Source organism: Aplysia californica, unplaced genomic scaffold, assembly GCF_000002075.1.
Source record: "Aplysia californica isolate F4 #8 unplaced genomic scaffold, AplCal3.0 scaffold00602, whole genome shotgun sequence".
Classification (NCBI taxonomy): domain Eukaryota; kingdom Metazoa; phylum Mollusca; class Gastropoda; order Aplysiida; family Aplysiidae; genus Aplysia; species Aplysia californica.
Window position 1 is genome coordinate 97,420 of NW_004797872.1, and position 27,237 is coordinate 124,656.

General features: G+C 37.9%; 1 protein-coding gene across 1 annotated transcript in view; it reads right to left on the reverse strand.

The window, feature by feature from the left end:
• The window catches only part of LOC101862447, a gene marked incomplete in the record, with an annotated part of 59,817 nt that overhangs the window by 10,785 nt on the left and 21,795 nt on the right, over nt 1-27,237 (reverse strand). Inside the window, 13 exon segments of the mRNA XM_035972179.1 lie at nt 351-584; nt 1,723-1,896; nt 3,449-3,565; nt 3,928-4,083; nt 4,843-4,962; nt 6,431-6,684; nt 8,690-8,951; nt 9,697-9,835; nt 13,529-13,632; nt 14,439-14,549; nt 15,335-15,557; nt 16,194-16,403; nt 26,184-26,227. Of these exon segments, the coding sequence (XP_035828072.1) occupies nt 351-584; nt 1,723-1,896; nt 3,449-3,565; nt 3,928-4,083; nt 4,843-4,962; nt 6,431-6,684; nt 8,690-8,951; nt 9,697-9,835; nt 13,529-13,632; nt 14,439-14,549; nt 15,335-15,557; nt 16,194-16,403; nt 26,184-26,227 (2,148 nt within the window).

Consider the following 27,237-nt stretch of genomic DNA (forward strand, 5'->3'; position numbering starts at 1 on the left):
TCCTTCATAAAATTTGTTTTTTCCTATTAGATGCACAACTAAAAAAGGTATTCTAAAATTATACTATAAAAAGATGATGCATTGGTTGGCACATTCCGCATTTCCTTTAACATTTCATATAACATTTTAAACGATGGTTGGATGGCATTTCCTGAAAATGATACACAGAAAAATCACACATATATGCCATGTTCTATAAATTATTATCAATCTTCTTCTCAATTGCATCACATGTGAAGACCAGTATTTCTCTCACATACTGGGCTATTCTGCTTAGTTGAAAATTAAATATGTACATGTTTTTTTCTTAGATGAAACAAAATGGCAAACAATAGAAATTCCAACCATACCCTTATGTACTGCTCCATATTTTTGTCGGAGTTGAGGAAACTCTCTTTGGCCTTGGTGGTAGCAGCAACAGCATCACGTATGGAAGTGCGGGGTCGCTTCAGCATGGCGTGGAACAGCATGCTCTCCCCTCGCGTGGGCACGCACTGACTGGACAGGTACACGCGGTCTGAGTATTTGGGTAGTGGATACCACAGACCCAGACGTGCCCAGTCTGTTTTGGGAACCCTGGCGGCCTGCATACCACAAAGACAAAAACTTATGGTAAGTTCAAGGAAGAAATAAGACGGCTGAAATTCTTGAGACAAGCAGTCTGTGAACACAAGACAAAAATAAATTTAATCATAAGTTTTATGGTTGGCATCAGAATATTACCAAAGTACTCACAGGCTGACATGAAACTACAAGATTAGAAACCAAAATCAATGTATATATCCTTAAAGAGGACAAGTGATCTGCATGATATTCTACTAGCAAGTAAGGATATGAATAGAGCAATAAACGAAAGAAATATTTCCAGACACAAGAAAAATCTTTACTGTCTGTTGAAGATACACAGTTTTGAAAAGGTCTATTTTTCCTCCGTTTCCCTTGAGATAGAGGCCCAGAACCTGTTAGAGCCATACAGCTACCTCTTGAATTTCTTTTGAAGTAAAACTCTCTCTTAACGCACAAAAGCTGTATATATTTCCCAGAAAATTTCTTCCAACAAAAAAGTTCTTTGAGTCCCACAACATTTCTGAACACTGGTTGAAGTAATTTATGCGGAAATTTTTCTTGATTTGCTCAAAACCCCTAGAACAAGAAGTTCTTTTCTGACGAAGATCTTTTATGTCCAATTAGCAATCTAATGCATAAAAGGCAGTGTATGTTGTTGTTCTAATTTACTTTTATCTCTGATAGGACCAGGAGGAAAGCTTCAAAAACTCCCTCAAAACAACCTTGTTTTAAAAATGCCCTTGTGGGATATAATCTGTGTACCCTGCATCAGAGTGAAATGTCTTATCGAGCGAAATCTGCTCATTAATGGGCGCACAATCATCTAAGAATTGGAGATAAATCAATATATAGAAAAATAAGTTTTCATGAAAGGAAACCTAGCGTGCATATGTATTTTAAAAAACACAGGACCTATGTGTAATAGCCAGGCTTTTCACTTTTTGATGGAAAAGACGAGAGAATGAGTCCCTTGTCCCGAAATATTTCAGTAAATATAATGGCTGTCTTTCTGTGACATACAATATCCTTCATGGCCCAGATTGGCCCCGAGAAGCTAGTTTGAATCAGCCAGCTTGTTTAGTGGTCTACATTGGGTCAAAAGAGGGCAGAAAACAGTGTTAGAATGATTCAATCAAAAGTGAGCAAAAATCTGACCTCCAGAGGTCGTCCCTTCGGTCCTTTTGGGACTTTGGCCAGCCGGACCAGCAGGGAAGCACAAGGCACCGCTCTGATGTTGGCGTCGCGAAGACATTTCTCCGTGAATGGGTCCACACCATTGGGCCCTTGGCTGTACACCCTGATCTGATGGCCACCTTCATTTAGTGAAATCTGAAAGTTTAATAATGATGATAATAGATTGCATTTATATAGCGTTCTATCCCATACTAGTATAAGCTCTGAGCACTTTACACCAATCACATGACCATTCACACAAGAAAAAATATTTCACAGAAACAAGAAAAACCAGTTGAACCACATAAAGAACTTTCACAACCATACATTAACTATACAGGAAAGGACAGTTAAAAAAAAAGAAGTTTGAACGATGAACCTTGAGAAACACCATCTCATTCACCTTTGTGAAAGAAATGCACATTGTAATGGAGTACATGTACGTGTAGTTACATTTCAAACCTAGACATACATTTAAAACCTAGAAGCAAAGGTCATCATCATTCAATTATTTCAATATATACATTTCTGAAACATCCTTAATTGCCCTACAGTGCAGCACTCCTTGAATCATGGGCACCTTGTCATGCTCAAGGACATACAACAGAAATCAAAAGTATAAATGCTGTCACTTCTTAAAACATTGCCGAAATACCTCTATCAACAATGTCCGCAAACCTGCAATTACATCGGCCATGTCAAAAAACTTATAACTTAATGTGAGCCTCACAATCATAGTTTAACAGGAAAGTGAAAAAACTGAATATCCTAGTCCTTCTAAATCAAAATCAGTATTTAATATTGACATATATCATGAAGATGAGACCTCATATAATGAAAAAGTTTCACATCCTTCAAATTGTGTATAGTGTTTGCAATATGATGGAAATGACAGTCAAAAAGTCACATTGTATCAAATAAATGAAAGCAAACCACAGAAGATTAATAATTTTGAAGTGGTGTTCTTCCCTTATAAATGCCTCAAGTTCTGTTTACACTATTTTTGGTTCATAGGCCTATGTGAAAATAGAGAAGCTTGTTTTTATTACAATAATGACAGGACACTTTATTTGATAAATTACGTTTTTCACAACTGAGCTCACAGAACTTATGACCCTGTCATCCTAAGGTCACGTTTTTGTAAAGAAAAGTGAAGAACAACAAGCCTAGCAGTTGACAAGGGCCAGCGTCTGCGGTGTGATGGTAATACCCACTGCACACTGGCAATCCAATTTATCTGTTTGAATCGGGGCCAACAAGATTTTCTTTCATGGATGAAGAAAAAGCCTCCATTTTGATACAATATAATGGGCTCCAACTAAATTCGATTGTGAATTTCAAAATCAAATACTTTTGTTTTACAAGGTTGCAGGTCAAATCAGTTGAATTGTGTCAAAATTGTAGCTTTTGTCCATCCATGAAGGAAAAGTTGGCTGGTCGTGACTCAAATTGATGAATCTGATTGGCAGTGTGCACTGAGTACAAAGGTCTTTGTAGTTGCAAACAGAAGACTTGTGTTTGATTCCTGAATGAGGAAGTGCATTTGATCACAAGTACTTAAAAAAAAATTAATCACCTTTCTACCAAGATACTGTATCTTTTTCATCCCAAGCTGTCCATGAAAAGCAAGGTCAAAACATTCCACCCTCTTAAAGGTCTAAACTGTGTTGAAATTGGCATAATACAAATACACAATCCATCAATCTACCTGGAGTCCCGCTTTGTCCACGCTCGGCTGACGATCCGAACCCGTCTCCACAAAAATGTTGAGCAGTGCATACCCAACCACTGTCAGTTGTCGGTAGAAATTGTCAATTGTGTATATCTAGATGAAAAAAAGGAAAGAGAAAAAGCATGAGGTGATGAAGAACTAGTAAGCAAATTCAATACAGCTTTAAATATAAGCAAAACAACAAAGTCTGCATAAAAAACAAGAAACTATTAAACCAGCAGATGAAGTCAAACACATAACAGTAGCCATTCAATTTTTTTTTCCAAATAAAATAAAAAAGAACTACCTTCCATTTCATTTTTATGAGAAGAATGTAGAGTTTAAATTTCTAAAACAAAAGATAAAAATACACAATGCCACTTTTAATTGTTAAAAGATAAGGAGAACACAAAAGTCTTTCCAAATCTCCAAACTTTTACACTACGTTTTAACAAGGAGCAGACATGTGTGGTTACCTTGAAAAGCAATGTAGCAGATGGAGGAAGCTGTGACTCCCTGAACTCAGTTCTGTAGTCATATACTGGGCTGTATATTTCACTGTCAATTTTCACACTAGTTGATATGTCTTTGCCATAAACCTCATACTTGCGATCCAAGATTCGAGCTGCAACCTAAAGGAAAAAAGATGTAAACTCATTTGAAAACACAAAGAGATGAATGAAAACCCCCCCCCAAGAAAAAGGCACGCAAATTTTTGCTTTACCACCCATGCAAGTATAAGAAAAGGACAAGACTGGCTGAATTTGCTGTGTGTAATCTCATTGATCTACATGTTATATGGTCGTTCCACATCTGTCCCCTAAGGATATTCCTTGTTAATTGTTAACATCCTGCTTTAATTTTGGTCTTTTCCTTGTAAGTGATTTCCAAACATATCTGAAAACGAGCAAAAAGCTCCCACCCCTACTCCATGGTGCAAAAGCCTGAATTCTTTTTTCTTTTTCAAAGATTTTTATCATTTTTACAGTTCAATGATGTTCTATTACGAGCAGAACTGTTCTAAGTTATACTATAACTTATACCTTTCAGGCTTTCAGCAGGTAATGAAACAACTGTATAAATTTACAACAGACAAGCTCTCTATAAAAGTAAAAAAAAGAGTTTCAAAAGCAATGGGAAAAGTACTCATCCACAAAAGTGAGAACAAATTATATAGTAGGCCTGTTTTTTAAACTGTGACAGCAAATCATGATTTTTCCCTGCATAATATTATGATGGCCTTGCACAGTCCAGTCACTGTACAGGTTTTAGTTTCAATAAAAATCTTTTGGTGTAAGGAGAAAAATTATGTATCTGTACTGGAATAGAGAATGCAGTTATAAGGTCTGAGACGATCAGAGATAAAAACTTATTTCCAAAATGGAACTCACTCTGGTAAAAGTGACAGAATCTGGGAGAAATCTGCACCCATCAATGTAGATGTCAAAGCCGTCACCTGCATGGAACGGCTCACTTGGAGGGGTTTTTCTTTCAAAGGGAAGCCAGGCATACTGAAATGTACAATGTTTGTTATGAAGAGTAGTGTATGAAATACTATGGGCCATGAAACTTTTGAACATTTCACATACATGCAGTGGCAAAGTGTATATATAATCAAATAATCACTGCTTCCCTTCCTAATTTTGAAACATTGTCGGAGTCAAATTCACTCATAGACGTAAACCTCATAAACTTAATGTAAAAAGACGTTCATACTCACCAATGAACAGTATGCCTAACATTCAGAACTGTTTCATTGCCACAGAAATAGCCTGTTCATCCCTATCGGGCCACTCCATAAGCAGTCGTAAGCTTTAATTAAGTAAGCTTAAAGTGAGGCTGGAAGAGTCTACCAAAAGAGTTGGAGGGAACATGTTGCACAACACTCAAAACTGTTTCATTGCCACATATACCCTGTTCACCCCTTTCGGGCAACAGTTCTAAGAAGTCACAAGCACTGATTATGTCAGTGAACTATTACACTGGTCGAGTCTACCTCACAAATGTGAGGGGAACTAACTCCTAATAATATCTTGACTGCTGTGAGAGCTTGGTTTTTTTCCTCAACTTTTTACCGTCCTATAATCAGATCGTGACCTCAATTATGACACCAGCTCCTGCCCGCGAAAAGTTAGACAAAAACAGCCAAATTTGAAATAAAAAAATAATAATTGTCATGTTCTACCAAAGAGTTAGACTCACGGGTAGATCTATAACATATATATCTAGTACTGACACCTCTGCTTCTTTCCTTTGTGTTTGTGTATTCACATCTAAAGTTAAATGTAATGTTAGTTGGAATAAATATTATTATATTAAATGAGATACTTTCCCGATTATTTTCGTGGTTGAACATGCATACAACATGAATTCGGGACTTGTTTTCATTCACAACTCAGTGTTGCCACCTCGAATAAGATTCTTGTGTGATATCTCCTGGCCCTATCTGGTCCTGTCTCATTTTGATTACCCTGTCAAACAAGTCAGCCTTCGCCCCTGCATACATGTTCTAAGAAATTGAATAGAGTTGAAATTGTCCTAGATGGCCACTCATTGTCAAGGAGAAAAGTGGTTGTCTTAGAAAGGTGGATTTCTTGGACAATGTTATAATACTAGAGAATAAACGCAAGTGGAGAAGTGGGAAAGTGGTTGTTTGTACAGGTGATTGTCTTTGACAACTGACTGTTGGGAAGGTTGGACTATACTATATTGTCTATTCTTTCATCTCATGTAACTAACCCTATCTCAAGTGCTGTATATCACTGATACTTTGACAACTAAAATTTATTTTATTTGTTCTTAATCTATGCCATAACCTTGACTATATCATGAAATCAGGACTTTTTCCATGACCATATACCTCTTTGGCAATGTGTGAAACTGAGAGAAAGCCTTGATCTTTTAATCAGAGTGATACAAAATAAAGAAAAATGATTTGACACGACATTTCCTCTGTGTGGCACCAAACCGATGACTCACCTCTGGTAGAATGTCCTCTCCATCATCTGAGAGGTCACTTGGGGTCAGAGAGCCGGGGCGAGGCTGACCTTGGAAGATGTGAAGTCTCACTGAAGCTTTTCCATACCTGCGCCAATCCCGCTTGTAGTGGAAGTCATTGATAGGTATGTGGTTTGGTTCTGGCACAGGGGGCTGGAAAAGCTTCAGTGAGTGAGTTCCTGTATTTAACTTCATGGTGTTTGTATTGAAGTCCCTCCGTTCACGAGCCGTGAGTTCTGGAAATATAATGTTTGATTTTCTGTGATAGATTTTTGCGCAAAAGAGAAGCTGATCAAAAAAGAAAATTTTTAAAAATCCTTAAGCCTTACTAGGCATGGGCGTTGGTTCCCTTAACCTATCGTAAAAGATGTTCCAAGAAAAAAAATTCTCACCATTATCTGATGTAAGGTGGAAGCAAAAAAGACAAGTTTGATTTCCATGTTGGGAGGTTTCATCAGTCTACTAAGACATTGTATTCCTTCCAGCTTGGGTTGGCCCTGACAAGTAGGGTGAAGCAACTGGTTTTCTAAATGATCCAAATTATGTCAGCGGGATGTGCAAAACATCGACAGATACAAGAAAAATCCTCGCTGCCACTCGCTTCCCATTCTGAATTGTATGTTAGAAGATGTAAGGCTTGCAGCTTCCCAGAGAGTGGGAACAATATGCTTGCCAGAACCTGGATTCTATTTGACCAAAATGCTGCCATAAAGATACACCACATGCTGAAGGGATATTTATTAAGGTAGACTAGAACAAGAAGCCGCCCCTGCAGGTGGGGCCCCATAGTTTTACTATGGGGGAGTAAAGAATACACCTGCCGTGTTACTGCGTGTCGTAAGGGGCGACTAAAGATGCATAGGTCTGGCCACCTGAAAAGTGACAGTTTGCGGAGGGCCAACTCAACTACCCGACCCAGTAAAAAAGGAAAGTTATAGAAACACGAACAAAACATGCCTTATAATTTTTCCATCTTGGGAGACGGAGGAGCTTTCTGCATCAGCAGGAACAATGAAGGACAGCGGACAAAGCCGAAAATGGATGTACAGAAAAGTGGGAAGACGTGGAGTGACATCAAGCGACTAACTCAGGATAGGGAAAGGTGGAGAGTATTTGTTCGTGGCCTATATCCTGACCCAGGGTGAGAAAGGCAATGATGATGATGATAACAAGAAGTGGTAACTACTAGAGGAATTTGAGATTCTTTAAAAAAAAAAAAGATATGCCTCATAACTTTCATTCTTACATTCAAGTCTCCAAGAAAAAGAAGTGAAGGAAATCAGTAATAAAAAAACCCTGTCACAGCCTATAAGAAAAGGGTGAAGGTCAGAGGGTGCCACAAGTAGATCTTGAATTTTTCAACATCCTTCTGTTATTTCTGTGGATCAGTTTAGCTTTTTCCTTGTACTAAATGACCTTTATTGTGCTAAATGCTTCTCTGCAATCAAACTAAATTATTAGACAAAGGGATGATTAAAAGAAACAAATCTCTCTGCCACCCCACTCAACACAAGCACAATAGAAAGCCTTCTTTACTTACTGGAAGACTGTGAGAAGAAACAGGATAATTTTGATAAAAGATAAATAACTAGAATCACCATGCAATGAATCCTTAGTCTCTCTCTCTCTCTTATCTTGTTCAATATTCGAAACTAACTGCATCTGTGGCATAGTGGTTAGGCTCCTTGCTGTTACACAAGAGAAAAAATGTGTTCATGGGCACAACGGGGCGGTTTTTTAAAATCGACTATTGTGATGTCAAAGGACACTTTACAGACTATGTCCATCTGTCTCCTGGGATGTTGCATCCCTCTCAGCCCAAGTTGGCCCAGACAGGTAGGAATAAAACTACCTGCCTTTTAAACGCGTTGATGGGGATGACAGGACATGATCATAAACAACAGGATCAGAGAAATGATGGGAACAACACCTGTCCTCCACTACATCCGAAGGCAAACAATCAGGTAGTTTGGACATCTGACACTATGGCACCTCACCAGCTTGCCAGTAAAGCTTCCTACAGAAAAATATCAGGGTACAAGGCAAGAAGAAGACCAAGAAAGACCTGGACCGAGGGTGTGAAGGATACCCTGAAATCATACAACATTCCACCCACCCAGGCCTTCAGACTTGCAAGAGACAAAAAGCTCTTTCTCCCCTCGCATTAAGTAAAGTAATATGGGGATGTAAAGTCAGATGGTCTCAACAGTCTCATTCATCCCTTGCTCTGTTGTAGCTTACCTCCCTGGGTGGACAGCACAAGAGGAATTGCCGCCCAAGCCACGAGGGATTCCTCGCCGTACTGAGGTCCCACATCCGCGTTTTCGTTCTGAGCATTCAGTTGTTTCCTTAAATAAAAGCGAGCCACAAGGAGCATGTCCCCACTCATTCTGATGTCCTGGAATGAAGCTTCTTGCTGCCCAAACACGTGATAGTTGAACTTGAAATTTGACCTGACCGATGTGGTGCTGCACATCACTGGACTTGTAGCTGACTGTACAACCTGCAGGGGACAAAGACAACACTTTGCTGTTACCACTGTTGTTGTTGTTGTTGTTGTTGTTCAATTATAGTTTATAGTGAGTGGCATGGTAATTTTATTAATATATTTTATACACTTCGACCATACGACTCTCAAAGTAAAACAAAGCCACTCTGTGAACTAACTTGAAAGCAACCAATTTGTATCTAATGTGCACATTTGAATTATGCAGTCGCCAGTCCCATAAAAGTTTAATAAAACTGAAACTAATGGTTGTGACCATCTTTCAATTGGAAGTGTAACACTGACAAAAAGATGAAGACCACACCAAAGATCCCATGATCAATTCTTTAGTATGAGACAGAGGGCACAATATTACTGAGAGACAGAAACCTTTGATTTCAGAAGCAGCAAATGAAGAGGAATAAAAACGTTAAAAATACTTACAGTACCAAAAACAGCAACAGCAATTATAATTGATCTTCCAACGCTTCAAAATGAAACCTAAGTTCAACATTTTTCTGATAATTATTTTGCAATCACTGAGAAGCTCTTTCCAATAGAAAAAAAGACTGAAAAAATTATTGGCTTGGCATGATCTACGAAAACTGACACACTCTCTGACAATAAGGATATGAGTCATCTATGCTCAGGTTCTTGAAGGCACTTCATCTGAGGATAAGTTACTTTTGCACAAAAAACAAACAAACTTTTTTTCCATGTGTTTTTTACAATATGACACATCCTGTACAAGTCCATTACTTACCTTCCCATTAGAATGATAATATGCTGTGAGCCGGACTTTGCCTTCACCAAGCTCGCCGTGCTTGACCCGTTCGACTTGGAAGCCGATAGTCTGGTCCGAAGTCGAATTCGAGATCGGGATCCGGGGAAGACTCGTATTTCTGGTGAAAAAAGACAAGAAAAGCGCCATTATTCTCTTACCATGAAAATATGTTTCGTGTGGCATACAGCAAACAACAAAAAAAGTTTTTTTCTTTGCATATTTTGCCTCTTATGATATCTATACAGTGATTTCCACATAAATATGTGACATCTATACAATGATTTCCACATAAATATGTGACATCTATACAGTGATTTCCACATAAATATGTGACATCTATACAGTGATTTCCACATAAATATGTGACATCTATACAGTGATTTCCACATAACTATGTGATATCTATACAGTGATTTCCACATAAATATGTGATATCTATACAGTGATTTCCACATAAATATGTGATATCTATACAGTGATTTCCACATAAATATGCGATATCTATACAGTGATTTCCACATAAATATGCGATATCTATACAGTGATTTCCACATAAATATGCAATATTTATACAGTGATTTCCACATAAATATGCGGTCACTGGGAGACAGAAAAAGCAGGTCATTAGGTAGATGTCAAGCCAGCTCCTTCCCGCTAGCTTCCTTTCTTTTAATTGTTGATGAAATGAAGACCCAAAGGCAATACTGATGTCGAGGGAAGATAAATGTGTTTGCTTTAAAAAAAAAACCAACAATAATAATTATGGGTGTGTGTGTCTGAGTGGTCTGTTTTGTCTTGGGTGCAAGTGAGAGCTAGAGCCTTCAGGAAACATTTTTGTGAAGCAGCATTGTCATTATGATGACAGCATTATTGAAACTATGAAAGAAACAGTCGTAAGGGAAAAGGTGACTGTAAATGGGCCAGCTTTAATCAGACAATTGGATGTTATTAACCACGTTAGAAAAACAAGTCACTGTACAAGTTGAAACCATCAAGTGACTGATCTACTTAACAGAGCTCCCATGTGTGCTTAAGAAAATGTTGTGTGCTTAAGAAAATGTTCTGTGTAAGTGTGCATGCAATGTGTAGATTTTACCATCTTCTAGTCCACACCAACCCCTCTCCCTTCACTCCTAACCACATAAAGTATGATAAAGCTGCTTAGAAAACTTTACATGTAATGCTCTCAGCTTAAACAGGGTTCTTGGGCGGATTTCTATTTCAAGAGGCGCTCTTAGGCATGCAAATTATTGACAAAACAATTCTACTGCATGGTAAAAGCGGGTTCTATGGCAGATCAGATTCTTAAGCAGAGAGTTCTTAGGTGGAGACCACTGTGCATGTAAGACATGTGAGGAAGAGAAATGTCTTGAAGTAAATGTCCCAGTTCAACAAAAAACATAAATTGCAATGAGTCTATTGACGTTAATTTTGGAAGCTTTAAGGTACAGACGCTGATTTTGGAAGCTTTAAGTTGCAGGCCTGGTCAGTAAAAGTTAGCAGCTAAAAGACCTGAAACAAACTTTGCCACAACTAATTTGACAAAATACTGCCTACATGCAACGACATTTCTTTGCAAAGTTAAATCTTTTCAGTAGCTTTTAAAATCTTTGCAAAGCTTCTGTTAATCTAACAATGTAATAGCGTATTTGGGGGAAAAGAAATCCTTACGATAGAACAGTGTGCATACATTTGGGGGAAGAGGGAATCCTTACAATAGAAAAGGGTACATGCATGTGGGGGCAAAATAAATCCTTTCCTTAAAATGACGTTTGTCAGGTAAAAATCCTTTTAATATACTAGGCCTACTGTATAAGGGGAACATTTTAAAGAAATCATTATCGTAGAAAAACGAACAGGAGATGTAAAAGTCTTTTAAGAGCATCTAATACGACTGAAAAGCATGAAGTAGAAGGATATAGGACAGATATATCTGGGAAATGGAGTCTTCTTCTCTTTCTATGACACACCAAGTGGCTGAAGTGACAAGATCTCCAAAATAACTTTTAACCAACCCAGTATCACAACAGACAGCCAAGAACATCATCAAATGCAACACCAGGGAACAGTGGCTGAATGGATGGGCAATGGGCAAAACTGGAAGAACTGTATTTGCACACATGACAGCTCCCAACTCTAAAGATGCAATAAATTCCCTGAGTAGAAGAGAACAAGTCACGATATTTCGCCTGCGAACACAACACATACCACTAAATTCCTACCTTAATAGGATCCGCAAGGATACCCCACCCGACTGCCCGTTGTGCGACTGCCAGGATTAAACAGTACCACACCACCTCTTTAACTGCCCAGCACTTTGTGACCTGCGTAGCACCTACCTACCTGCCTCCCCAGACATTGGAAATACTCTATACAGCGACAAAGCACAGCTGATTAAAACCTGTAAATTCTTTGCCATATCAACAGACTGAAGGGCTAGAACCCAAACGGCCGCTGGATCGGAAAATTATTGTAAAGTACAGCACTTTTAACACAAATGTTTCATATAAGTGCTGGAGAATTGTTACCGGAGAGTAACATACAAAGAAAATAAGGAGGAAAGATAAGGACATTAGATGTCTGATAGGAAAGAAGTAGCAAACCATACCAGAGCATCTGCCAACCACCCACAAAAATAACTGTTCTCGCAGATGATGGCAAGAGCTATAAACAAACTCCAAACTCCAATAGAATTAAAATCATGATTGAATTCAAACATGGCTCATCCATCCTATCCAGTGTGTTACAAAATGAGTTACCAGGTTGACTTTTTGAATATGAAAACACAGGAATTATATTGATACTGGGGTAATAAAAGTTAGACTAAATAAGGGAGACAAAATAATGGAATACTGCCTGCAAAATCAATATAATAGTGCAGTGATAATAATGATAATAAATGTGAAAAATTATAGAAAACGAAAACAGGTAGAGCTGCAAAAACAGTAACAACTTCAAAACTGAGTAGAAGGCAGAGATGTTTTGCCTGTGATGGTCACGGGAACCGTCAAAATCAGCATCAGAGACAACACAAGAGTAAGAACAAATAAGTTCAACCAACGGTACCGTCTGACCACTTCTGTCTAAATTAACAAACAAAGAAACCATGTTTTTGTTGAAATGTCAGACGAAACAGAAATTACAACTACTTTAGTATAATGACTATAATGCTTGTGCTAACAAGCAATGACCAAAAAAAAAAAATGACCACAAACTTTTTAAAAACATGTCCAAAAGAGAAAATGAAGACCACAAAATCTTAAGATACAAACCTGCTATGGAAATAAAGTGTACATGCAGAGTTTATAAGATCAAGCAGATATGAAGCTGCAAGCAGAAATGAAACATTTGACAAAGTAACTATTTAGCACAGATTACACCATCGCAGTCTCAAGAAAAATGAGCAACTGCAAGTATTTTTCACTCAACCCATAAAGCATGATCAAACTGAGTTACCCATTCTCCTTGAGCAAGCGACAATATGAAGCACTGGCGCTACGACATTTGATATCTGGGGTAATTTGTTTCACAGTGGCCTACTTTTTCTCACATGCATTACGGCACTGATACTTTGATGTGGATATACTGAATGTCACATGATTCATTACAGCACTGCTACTTTGATGTGGATATACTGAATGTTACATGATTCATTACGGCACTGCTACTTTGATGTGGATGTACTGAATGTTACATGATTCATTACGGCACTGCTACTTTGATGTGGATATACTGAATGTTACATCATTCATTACGGCACTGATACTTTGATGTGGATATACTGAATGTTACATGATTCTTCCCATCATACCTTGGCTTGGGAGTAAAATATTCCGTAGGAGACTCAGGGGGAGTTTCAGTGGGAGGGGGAGGGATTGGTGATTGAACAGCTACTTGAGTAAGGACTACAGCACCCTGCAAAGAGACAAGGAGGTATCAGAATTATTCTTTTCTTTTCCCCTGCACAACGATTCTGTGACCATTACAGTGTCTCTAGTGCAGTAAAACACCTACAATACCATTCTATACAATGGTTTGGACTTTCAGACTTCTCAAAAGCTTTAGGAAGACTGAATTGCTGTGAAAGTATTTAAAGCATAGAGAGATTCCTCCCTTTCGTTCACCTCCCTTCCAACTTCCCACCAATAAATGAAGTAAGTTATTCTGTATTAACTTTACAACTTGAATCTGAAAATGTTCTATAACCCCGTAGTTTCTAACATGAGATAATGAAAACGCTAGCAATGACTATGCTGCAAAAAATGTGAGTCAAAAAAAGAAGAAAAAATTAGAGAACAATGAAAAGACTGTTAAAAAGACATGTAAATATAAGATGGATTACTCAGGCTGTTTTCAACTGTCTACAAGTGATTCCACAGGTCTATATTTGGCAATAGAGGGATGTAAGCTAGTTAAGTTATGAACTCATGCTTTTCAGTGAAAGGGAAAGTGAGTAGAAGAATTCCTTTTGTAGACAAGAGTTGGCCTACTTCATTCATTCCGACTTGCAAAGTAAAACCAAGCCATGCTATGAACTAATGAGAAAACAACTAACTTGAGTCCAGCACGTTCATATGACATAAAATTGCAAGCATCGTAAAACTTTGACCAAACTAACTGGACTACTTTACTGTTTTAAAAAAGATGAGTAATCCGTCTTAAGTTTCTCCGTCTTTGCTATGGTGACAGCTACTGAAAGTGAAAGTGACACATTCACTCACCACTGGGGCCACTTGGTACGTCTCTTGGTTAGTCGCTGCAATCATGGCCATCGACTGGTTTGGAGCATCTCTCATGTTGACGATCCTGTAGTAGAGCTCCGCTTCTCCGTACTGGGTATATCAAATGTATGTTATGTGTTAACCAACTTCACAGTTTACATAAGTCTTTTGACATCTTTATAATTTCCTCGTTTATTATCCCAGTTCACTGAATAAATATCAAATCAATTACTGTTATTTCTTTGTTTCCTTTATCTTATATAAATCCTTGATGATAATAATTGCATTTATTGATGAGACATCTTCTCCTCCCAAGACCTACCACGGCACAATGGGAAGCCAGAGAAAGATTAAGTTGTCAATGTTCTAATGTAAGGGTGTATTCAATTAGGAATGTGTTGCTCATGGGCTGTATAAATCAACATTCCTTATTGATACTCGTCTTTCTCTTTTTATATTCCTTCCTTTGCTAATTACAGTCCTTTAAATCTGTCAATTTAAAATGTAGGCATGTACACCTACTCTGACAATGCATGTACACCTACTCTGACAATATATCTTTCTCGTTCGTTTTATTCTCACAATGTTCAGACAGGGTAACAACACAGTACCAGGACTTCCAGGACTCAAATCGCTTAGGGCTGTGCTTATTTGACTTCATTTGATTGTACATGGTTATATTAATGTCAAATGCCTGCATCAATACAATAACAATGACTATCAGGGTCACCCTGGCTCAGTGGAATACAACATTCAAGTGGTTACTTGGTAACATAACTTCCCCAAGTAGGAACTGAACTCATGTCTTCTGCGCACAGCGGCAAACTGCCTAACCAGAACACTACAGAAGCCAGTCACATGTTTTTCCTTTGTCAGGCTAGTCATGTCTAACTTACCTGTGGGATGGCGTTGAGGTCACCAATGGTAATGTATGGTTTGATGGGTACGGCCCTCAGAGGGAGTCGGTGACGGCCAACCAGAAGCCTCTCCTGACTGTCAAACAGCGGGATCTTTGTCCACGCCCGTGTGATGAGTCGCGAATGGTCATGCTCTGCACCAGGAGCACTTCCTGCTGCCTGAAGCTCAAACACAATGCCCAGGTCTGGCGCGGGTGGACATCTGCAATGGTAAGTCAAATAGATACATTCCTAGGAGAGCTGGACGTAGTACTGTTTGGTGTTTTATGCAATGTGTCTAACTTTAAGAATAGTTACAGTGTTGGGGCACAGATCAAATTTGAAATACTAGATATCTAACTGTATTACATGGAAACACATTGAGGCCAAGCTACGTTCTGGATAGATTTTAAAAAATTCACGAAGGCTGAAATTTTTACTTTGATATCCAGGAAACTTTCCTTCATAGCCATTTTTCTTCAAACGGTTATTTACATAAATTCAGCCCAGAAATATCAGTGTTAAACATTTTGTGTATCTCTCCCAAAATATTAGAATTATTAAAACTGATGATATCTACTTGCATGCCACCATAATTTTTCAATATTTGTAAGGCTGTTTCTCTAATTTTTCTCTTTATTTCAAAGAAACCAAAGGAAGCTTGTGAAACATAACCAAAAAAAAAGCTATATAATCTGGGTGCATGACTCTGACAACCATCAAATTGAATAACGGCCTTTGTAAGAGTCTTGCATCCAGTCATCGAATTGTGGCTCGACATTTTCAATTTTTGCCAGAAAATTTTAGAGTCGTGAGCTTCTTTTCAACTGCTCGCAGGATCAATGTTTGTACTCGGTACCTTGGCACCGGCTGCCTGGCTCCAATGACTGCATTGACCACCTGACCGCCTTGGGCGCTGACTTGGTTGCCTGGCTCTGTGTACACCAGAGGGAGAATGGTTGGCTCTCCCAGCTTGGCCTGGCTGTTGTGAAGGCCGACGATATATCTGGTCGCTATGATGCGGGGGTCCAGGTTGAGCACAAAGTCGTAGAAGATGGTGAAACCAGCGCTAGAGGAGAAGAAAGACATGAAAGATATTTTCCAGCATGAGAATTTTAAACTGAGAAATTATTTTGTCCATGTCCTCTGAAGATCGTTTGTCTTTGTCGGAGTTCAAGGCTTAATAAAACACAGTAATGGGCTGTGTTAAGCTTAGGAACTTGGCCACCCTACAGATGCCAGGCTGAGAGGTAAAGTTCTAGGAAAGATGAGAAAAAGTTATATTCAGATAGGATTCAAGCCTCAAAATTCAATGCATCAGCTGAATTAGCAAAAGGCTTTGTCACTGCAACTGGTATAGGACCCCCCCACCCCCCAAAAAACTAAACAAACAACAACACAAAACAAAACAAAATAAAAAAAACAACAAAAAACAAAAACCCCCCCCCCCCCCCCCCCCCCCCCCACACACACACACACAGGCAAATTCATCACTACTGCAACAAATAAAAAAAAAGGTTCTTCTCGTATGACTGCTTGATCAGCAAAAAAAGAAGTTGTAGAATAGCGTGACAAATTCATTCAGAGTAGTTTTAAAAAAATCTGTAGTCATAACATCATAACACGGTCACCATGAAAAAAGACGCAATGAAACTCGTATAACCAGAACAGGCTGGATATCTTTATGCTTCCCATAACTCAATAAATAATGCAATGAAAATAGGCTGACTATTTCCGATCTATGCTCTGCCATGTATTTACTTGTAGCCATGTTTGTTCACTGCTCACCGTCTCCAACATACAGGGATGCTGTGCAGACAGCCTGGCTGTCAAATCTTCAAGATGCTCAGATATTCAAATTTCTCTTTAAAAAATGTAGGAGTTTCTACTCCCCCATTGACACAAGTTAGATCCTTCAGGAGGTGGACTTCAACCCTGCCTGTCGGTGTTAATGCGGGCTGAGAGGGATGCAGCATCTTAACAGTATGAGGTAAAAATATTATTCACATGAAAGTTGAACTCAAGTCTTCTGCATAACATGACAAAGTGCCTAACTGTTACACCACATGTGTTGGTCCCAAATTTCTTTCAAGAAACAACGCTGGCTACATGAGGCTGGTGTACATGGAACTGTCATGGTAAAAACTCATCACAAAATACATATGTGAGGCAGCGTGGTGAAATCAGACGCTCGTCAAAATAGGCAAAGTGAAGAAACTAGCTTTTTTCCGCAGGTTTGGGGATTTTTATAGAATTTTTGTTTTTTGGCTCAACACCTTTCATGCCCTTTAAAGAACACATTTCTGTGTGGATTGTCCTGAAAACAGTTGATTTAAGGCATAAAAGATGTCTGGATCGATAACAACAACAAGGCATAAAAGATGTAGATTTTCAGTTTCCATGGGCTCTCAAGCTTAGGAAATGACTCAGCTTTGGCGGCCATTTTCTCGCTAATTTTACCTCTGAAACAAGCCCACCCCTCCTCCTTACATCCGAGATAAATAGATATTGTTTTCGTCCTAAGCAAGGCAAATGGACAAGCTTTAAGATGATACAAGTAACTCCATATGCCCCAAAATTGACGAGAGCCTGATTTCACCACGCTGCCTCACATATTACATTTTTAGTTTATGTAAAGATAAGCCCATCTGCGCTAGATCAATAATTCAGAGCAGGAGAAAAAGCAAAACAGACAAGAAGAAACGATGGATGGAAAGGAAAAAATGAAAACTATAGTGGTGCTGTCTAAAACCTTGCTAGACATATTTAATGGTCACATTAGTGGACTCTGTAACAGAACTCAGCGAATCAAATAACACTCTCAGAGACAGTTTCAAGAATACCGTCCAGTCACATGACGACTTGGTTTGTTTTTTTGGCTCTTTTCGTAAATTCCGCGAGGTAACTTCGATTGTTGATTTTTGGAAACCTTGGGGTAAAAAACCAATGTGTGAACATACAGAAAACAACAAAACAATATGTAAGGAACACAGGGAACGACATATTAACTTTGGAGTGGTTTATTTGTAAACTGTAAATTGTGTACAGAAATAAAAACTATATAATAAAAAAAGGTGTAGTCTAGCACAAACAATTTTTTCTTCTTAATAAATCACAGAATTGAAGCACCTACATAGTAAAATAGTGGTAGATTGGGTAGTAGGATCAGTTACAAGATAAAATAGACACTTGAAGGACGTGAACAAAATGCAATTTTATCACGGTTGAAAGATTTCACAAGTGGACCTTGACCTGATTCCAAGAAATCACATTTTGAAGAATTACAGCAGATGGGAATTTTAACAAATAAAAATTTAATATTTCGACAATTTTAGTAATAAAAAAAAGTATAAACCAGAGCAATAAATAATTTAAAAACAACAACAACAATAAATCAACAGTTCAGGAGAATAGGAGTCTCATGGTAAAAAAATTGGGACAGAGACTTTACAGATTTTGGAATGTGGCCTCATCTGAACATTTGACATTTTGCAACCATCTCACCGCAGAGGTCTCTTATTTCTAGGTATTCTGCACATTGGATGTCAAAGAAATCCATTCTAGAACCAAAGTTATGGTGAAAAGAAGTCCAAAATTTGAAAATAAGTATGAACGGAGAAAAGTGGGTTCAAATTTTTAGCAGGCATTCATTTATAAAATTGTTTCCATAGAAACAGACACCCTTGACAAGTACTTCAACCTCTAGTTTGCCGAGTTCTAGAGTTGTTTACAAATCAGCACTAAAATATGGACAAAAAGGATAAATAATCACTCTTTAAAAAAAAAAATAGTAGAGGGTTTTACGGCGCTCGCAACTGCATAAGGCGCTCGCAACTGCATAAGGTCATATGAGCGCCAAGGGGTGGGTGTCAACAGAGAAGTCTTTACAGGGAATCAGACTTACTCTGCTCACCTCTCTAGCTTCAACAGCACAAGGTCTGCTTCAACTATCAAGGCACCCCGGAAATAGTAGGTCACAAGAGTGTGACAAACATACAAAAGAAGTAGAGGAAAATGACAATAGTGAGGATTAGGAAAGAAAAAGCAGGAGTTCCCTGTTGTAGATCAGGTACAGTTGTGGGCGTGACATTGGTGAATCAGTCCATTTACAATTCTATTGTGCTTGAACGAGAAATGTCCCCCCTTTGGGAATGGCCTAAAGACACTTCAGTCAGTGGCACTGCCCCGGAGGGCAAATAATCACTCTATAAAATTCAAATATAGAAAAAACTTAAAAAATTAAGAGTAAAAACCACGGAATGTCAAAACTTGCTATTGTGAGTCTGTAAACACAGAAGTAAAAGCGGGAATCCTGTGTGCAGTGAAAATAGTTTGCTTGTGTTTTTCTGAAATGTTCACTGAGATCCAATAAAAAGGTGAATAAAAATGCTAAAGAGTGTGAAAGTTTATTTCTAGTCTCGGTGACCAAAATGTAAAACTGTACAAAAAGTACCAACTGTGTCTGATTAAAGACGAAAATACACATTTTGCTTGAAAAAAAAAAAGGGGCTCGTCAGAAATAAATAAAAAAGAAATATACATAGACCTTATTTCATTAAGTGACTTACGGAAAATAGACATCAGAAGTTGGGGAACCCCCTGATATAAATAACTCAAACTCAACCTGGGATTAACCAACCTCATATTTTGGCCTCTATCTTGAAACAAAATTATTTTCTAACACATTCTAAATTCTCACAGAGAGCATCACATGCATAAATAGTAAAATAGTAAATGATATGATTAGACAGGAAAAAGGTTATGGGTTTATCCTACTAGTGACCTCCCCCAGCTCATTTTATGGGGAACACCAACATTCTAACAAGATGGGACTCGCAGTCTGCTTTAATAAATAGCATTTGTATAGCACATATTCCCGCTCAACAGCAGGCTCTATGCGCTTTACACTATACTAATTGTAAATGTTCTACATCCCCATTGACACAATTAACAATTATATTATTTTGGCCGCAAATGGCTTCAGTCCGGGACAAGTTGAATACAGCATCCCATTTGAAGAATAAAAATACTCAATAAAATAGACTTCCTCCCTCAAGAAATTAACTCGAATTTACATGGAATGAAGAAGAGCTTAACCATTTCCTGACAAACGTCGGTGTGCAGCAAGAATATACTGTCATCACTCAGGCAAAGCCAGGTAGATGTAATTCCGGAAGACGAGATAAGAGCACAGAAATACAACAGTTTCCATTAACATCTACTCATATTAGTAGTAGTAGTATAGGGTTTTACGGCGCTCGCAACTGCGTAAGGTCATATGAGCGCGCTACTACTCATACTATGTGCACCACTCTTTCTACTAACACACAACAACAACAATGAAAAAAAACAACTATGCTTTCAGCTTAACCTAACAGAAACACACATATCTAATTTCTTAAAAAAAAAAAAAAGCAACAATACCCAAAAAAATAACAATAAGGAGGTACAGTTGCTTCTCCCTGTTTCACTTTTAACATTCACCTGTGTTTTGTTTTTTCATCCCATTGTACTTTTGTGTGTGTAAACGCATTTCAAAAAATTTCCATAATTTATTTTTAAGGTAGCTAAACAGATAAGCATACATTTTAAAAACTCTTTCAAGTCGTCTTTGCATATGTATGGGATGTAATTGTATTCTATGTGATCTGGTGAAAATTTTTTTTTTTTTTTAAATTGTATCTGATCTATAGTCTATCTTTAATTTCATGTTTTAACATAAAAATAGAGTTTGACAAAAGAGTGTTCTTTCCTGGAATAATGTTTACTTTGATGATAAGGAGGATGAAAAAAGAACCTCTTCATTTGCTTATCACTTTTTTGAGGGTTTCAGCACAATATTTCTTGAACACCTAAAAAATGCTGCACCCCCCTAAGCAAATCTGCAATTGGAGCATGTGGTCCCAACGACAGAAAGCTTTAAACTTTTTCCAAATTTTCAGATCTTAAGCTCAACTCCGGAAGTGAAAAGTTTAAAAATACAGTACAGCAGTCTCTGCCTAGAGCCCATCGTTTATGATCCCAGTTCACTCTGGATCTCGCTATTTAAAGAAAACAGAACATTTTTACTCTACAAAAGGCCCTAAGATCCCGCTCTGAAGGTCTACCTTTGGCTAAAATCCTGCGTTTCAGTTCAAAATTTACAGAACGAAAATCGCGGGCGAGCACAGCCGATCAACCAAGAGTGAAAATTTGCAACCATTGAACTACCCGTTGCATCACAGATCAACCACTCACGTGAATACGATCACATGTGTATTGCAAATCTGCATGAAACGGTACACTGTTTGCTTCAGACAGGATCACACCAAGGAGTGAACTCGTGGACATGATTTTTTTTCTTTAAACATTGCACTCGCACCAGAGTTCTTCACCTTAATTTACATGAGTACCATAGGGCCTACAAGTTTGCTCCAAGTTGGGTCACGTTGAACAATGAACTCTTCCCTGACCATTGCAGCAGCTGTCTCTACTCTCGAATTGGTGAGACAGACTAAATTTTAATAGGGGTGATCACTACATAATGGTGCGTAATGATAAAGGCGGGGGAACTCTGTCAGAGATGGAGAGCTATAAATTTTGGACAGGTAAAGGGGAGGGGAAACTGGATAAGCGTAAATCTTGAGACTCACGACAGGATAATAAGTGAGAATGGCATGCCTCAAGCCACTGTGATTGGTCATCAAGGCTGACCACTCTTTGTTCACCATATGTAATAAACTCACCCGCGGGAACCGTTCATTATAGAGTGAAGGGAGTCCGTTTTACCGGTTGTGGACTTGGACATGGGTCATCATAGATTCTTCCCTTGTTGCGTGGGCTAAGATCCTGCATTTTCCTTGTTTCTGAGCACCGTGATCTTAGGCAGAGACTACTACATTACTAAAAGTTAATAAAACTCACGAATGATCTAGACCTAGATCTAGCTGGATTTATGAATAATGCTAGATTCAAATGGTGTTTCCAACTTTTTAATAAGGGAGACATATCTTGTCAATGGTAAGTCATATGTGGCATAAATGTTGTTTTCATCCCTTTAAAAAGCAGATGAGAAGACCGATAAATCAGTAATCAAAACAAGAACGGAAAGCACTTGCACAGATATATAGTTATATAAATATATATGTTGAAAAATATACATATTAAATATATATATTTCAGATTCTCCATTATCACAGTCAAAAGATTTTAACCCATCAACAAAGAGAAGGTGAGCTGCTTCAACCCCGCCTGTCAGGACCACCTTGGGCTGAGAGTGATACAAAGTCCAAACAGACGGATGGAAAGGCTCAATATAAAAATTCTCCCCCAATATGAATCGAAATGGTGTCTTGTATATGCCATGGACAAGAGACAAACCCCTACATCGCAGATATCATACAATCTCATCATGTCAAAAGACAAAACAAAAAATTCCCATTGAAATTGAAACAAGGAGACAAATCCGAGTTCCAAATGAAGTATCAAGTGTGTTGTCTTTTCAGTTGATTCTTCTGTCATAAGCAAACAGTAAAAGTCAGCATGACGTAAGAAGTTCAAATAAGTTAGATTTAGGTAGGGTAACAGCATGGTCTTGCAGCCTGGAGAATACTCCAAGGACGGAAAGCTGTTCCCAACGAGAGCGCAATGTAGTGACAAATCTCTGAATCATAGCACTATAAAGCTCTCAGCCCTTCTGCGTCCTCCTCAGCATCCCTGGTAATTTTACTTCAACCAGACATGGCAAAAGAGCCTTATTGAACAAAGTTGTAATGCCATAGAAATTACTTGAAGTGCATTATTTTCCCTGAACTTATTCTGTGTTGTACACTGTTATAGAAGGTGACTTCAGACATCACCTGGCCAAAGGGTAAAGCCCTGCGGCATGGGTCTAGATAGGTAGGAAAGAATTAAACAGCTGGATCACAAAATCTCAAGCAGTGTATACAAACAAGGTGCATTGGTACTATACCCAGAGACAAAACAACACGTATATATATCGTTACTAGGTGCAGCTAATAATCTCCTTGAAAAATACAAAAAGGTCTGGTATAAAGTAAAACAAAAATTACACATGGCATCTTTAAAATGAACATTGCAAGCATCATAGTTAGAAGGATACCTAACAAGCATATCATAATATATTCTTCAATAAACACTTTTTTCATTCTGCAGTCCTACGAGTAGAACGCAATTGACAGACAAAGGCTTTGATTCAGTCAAAAAGCAAGGTATCAGAGTTACTTTAAGTGAAAAAATCTCAAATTGGACAGCTGCTTATAATTAAACCAAATTTTCTAAAATACTGGAGATATCATTTTCACATAAACATGTGTATGGACAATATATTGGAATTCATTTGGAAAAGGTTTTACAAAATTATAAACCTTTTTGCTAAAAAATTCAAGTATTTCCCTAAAAAGCAGTTTTCACAACATTCTTCTTTGTGATCACACACAGAGAGTAATATTTCAAAGATATTGTGTTGTTTTTTAACCATGTCACTTGAGAACTACAAAATAAGAGACACTCTCATGCCTACATGATATACTACGCTTGCAAAGACAAAAGTAATAATCATTGTAATGCATGCTCTCACACATTTATGTCGCGGAAAAAAAAGACTAAAACCATGAAATTCCATTCAACTTATATTCCTTCACAACAAAGACATGTTTCCTGTCTCCGGCATTTCATCCTTCTCTCCTTGAGGTGACGGTAGACGGCGTCTCTTATTGTTCTAAACCTGAAAGGAAATATCAACACGTGTCCTGCAACATTCATTGGATGTTTATTTACATAATACATTACTGATGCAGCATTGCTATTACGTTTTTCTTGTTTTTAAAACTACTGCAGTAAACAAAGGATTTAAAACTATGCTAGAGTCTACATGTTGTAGGTGCAAAAATAAAAAAAAAGAATTGGAGGTGCATTTTTTGTCCCTTTCAACTTTAGGTGAAGATTACGAAATAATCCATAAAAGCTAAAATAAGAAATGAAGCAATTTATGAAAAATGTAACTCCAATAGTCCAATAAGCAAGCTTTAATGAGTTAAGGTATCGATAATTAAAAGATGGAAAGTGATAATCTTAAAGAAATGCAAAAATAACAATAAGTTATGATGCTATGAAGCGCCTTTTTTTCCACTTAATCGAGGTGTTATCTTCTGCAAAGGAAAATCATGGGTTTTTTTTTTCCTTAACCAAAAAATGTAAACAGATCTTTAAGTATTATTAATATACAGTGGACTTACCTCATTTCCTCAACATCAAAGTTGCAGCTCATAATATGGATCCATGTGGGTGTCTTGGCGGTATTGCGTTTTCGCCCATGTGTGTGCATACGGCTGACGGGGGCTGAAACGGCAACACGCGGAACTTGCCAGATTTCGCATTAGTCCAGAACAAAATTCTAAAGTTTTCATTCTTCCCCTTAGAGTTTACACTGTTTTCTTCCCCTTAGAGTTTACACTGTTTTCTTCCCCTTAGAGTTTACACTGTTTTCTTCCCCTTAGAGTTTACACTGTTTTCTTCCCCTTACAGTTTACACTGTTTTCTTCCCCTTAAGGTTTACACTGTTTTCTTCCCCTTACAGTTTACACTGTTTTCTTCCCCTTAGAGTTTACACTGTTTTCTTCCCCTTAGAGTTTACACTGTTTTCTTCCCCTTACAGTTTACACTGTTTTCTTCCCCTTAAGGTTTACACTGTTTTCTTCCCCTTAGAGTTTACACTGTTTTCTTCCCCTTATAGTTTACACTGTTTTCTTCCCCTTAGAGTTTACACTGTTTTCTTCCCCTTAGAGTTTACACTGTTTTCTTCCCCTTATAGTTTACACTGTTTTCTTCCCCTTAGAGTTTACACTGTTTTCTTCCCCTTAAGGTTTACACTGTTTTCTTCCCCTTACAGTTTACACTGTTTTCTTCCCCTTAGAGTTTACACTGTTTTCTTCCCCTTACAGTTTACACTGTTTTCTTCCCCTTAGAGTTTACACTGTTTTCTTCCCCTTATAGTTTACACTGTTTTCTTCCCCTTAAGGTTTACACTGTTTTCTTCCCCTTAAGGTTTACACTGTTTTCTTCCCCTTAAGGTTTACACTGTTTTCTTCCCCTTAAGGTTTACACTGTTTTCTTCCCCTTAGAGTTTACACTGTTTTCTTCCCCTTAAGGTTTACACTGTTTTCTTCCCCTTAGAGTTTACACTGTTTTCTTCCCCTTACAGTTTACACTGTTTTCTTCCCCTTAGAGTTTACACTGTTTTCTTCCCCTTAGAGTTTACACTGTTTTCTTCCCCTTAGAGTTTACACTGTTTTCTTCCCCTTCTAGTTTACACTGTTTTCTTCCCCTTCTAGTTTACACTGTTTTCTTCCCCTTCTAGTTTACACTGTTTTCTTCCCCTAAAGGTTTACACTGTTTTCTTCCCCTTAAGGTTTACACTGTTCAAGTTCGTTTTTTTCACACACTGCTGTCCCTTTTGACAGGGACATAATGTTATTCTCTCTGTCTTAAAACATTATTCCCTTCGAAATTGTTTCACTTTTCAATGGTGATAAAAATAGTAGCCATTAAGACACAAAATTACTGGAGCTATTCAATACAACAACAAAAACAAATGAATACATATTTTTCTACATATGTGAAAGAAAAAAAATTATTACAATTTATACATAATTTTGCTTTGGGCAACACATTAACGTATGTTAAAGAAAAATTACAAATAACATATATTCTTGCTTTGTGCAACTCATAAAAGATTTGCACTCTACAAAATAGTCAAAAATTGAAAACTAAAATCTAAGTCCTGAACTCATTCTAGCTACCTTAATTCAGGTCAAGACAATGGATGAACTTTAAGAAGTGAAAATCTTACCTGTAGTCATACGGTGCCAGTCTGTCCACTTCAATAAATTGAGTCTGAAATGTCAAATATAAAAGCCATTTGAAAGCTGTGGGAAAATTACAGTAGCAAAAAAACAAAAAAAACCTTAAAAAAACATCTTTAAAACCCCCCCCCAAAACCCCAACTAAAACTAACAAAAAAGCCACACATTGAAACTAGGACGTCAAAATGAGAAATAATTTAACAACTTATTTCATAGTGAGAGAGAAAGAAATGTACTCCTTCCATTTAATGGTGAAAACAAAATCTTAAATGTGATATTCTCAAAGTTCCAACAACAACAATAACCAAAAGCATCAACAAAAATCATATGACTTTTAGATGCTACACATGAGCAAATCTAAACCCCCCCCCCCCCCAATCTCACAAATCAATTCAGATAACAGATAAAAAAACGATCAATCTTTACAAAGAATATTAGAATTCACTATTGACTTGTGGTCTCAGTGATGTCAAGACCCCACCCCCCAATACCCTTCATCCCTTGACAACAGCAATGACTGTATCTTTTTAAGACCTAGTCAGTTCATGAAACTGACATTTGCCTACATAATGACTCCTCATCTATCACGCTTAGACAGATTCTATTTAATTTTGTTATTCTTTCTTTTTGTACCCTTGCTAGAGCTCAGGGAGTATCTGACTGTGAGATCAGCTGACAGTGCAGCTGAATTTACGTACATGGCCATTTTATCTGTGTAGATCATACATTCATTCCTCTTTTGTCCTGATCTGAGAAGACTACAAGCTTGATCCTACCATTCCAAAGACCAGAGGGTGTAAAAAACATGAGAAAAAAAAACAAAACCCTTCAGGGACAAAGACTCTGAGGAATCAAATGGACAGACAGGATCACCAACGAGGAAGTATTAAGAAGACCCAGACAGAGCCCGGTCAGAGATGAGGTGGGAAGAAGACGTTGGCAATGGATTGGACACACTCTCAGGAAGTCAAGCAGCTGCATAACAAGAAAAGTGTTAGATTAGAACCCACAGGGTAAAAGATCAAGGGGAAGACCTCGTCG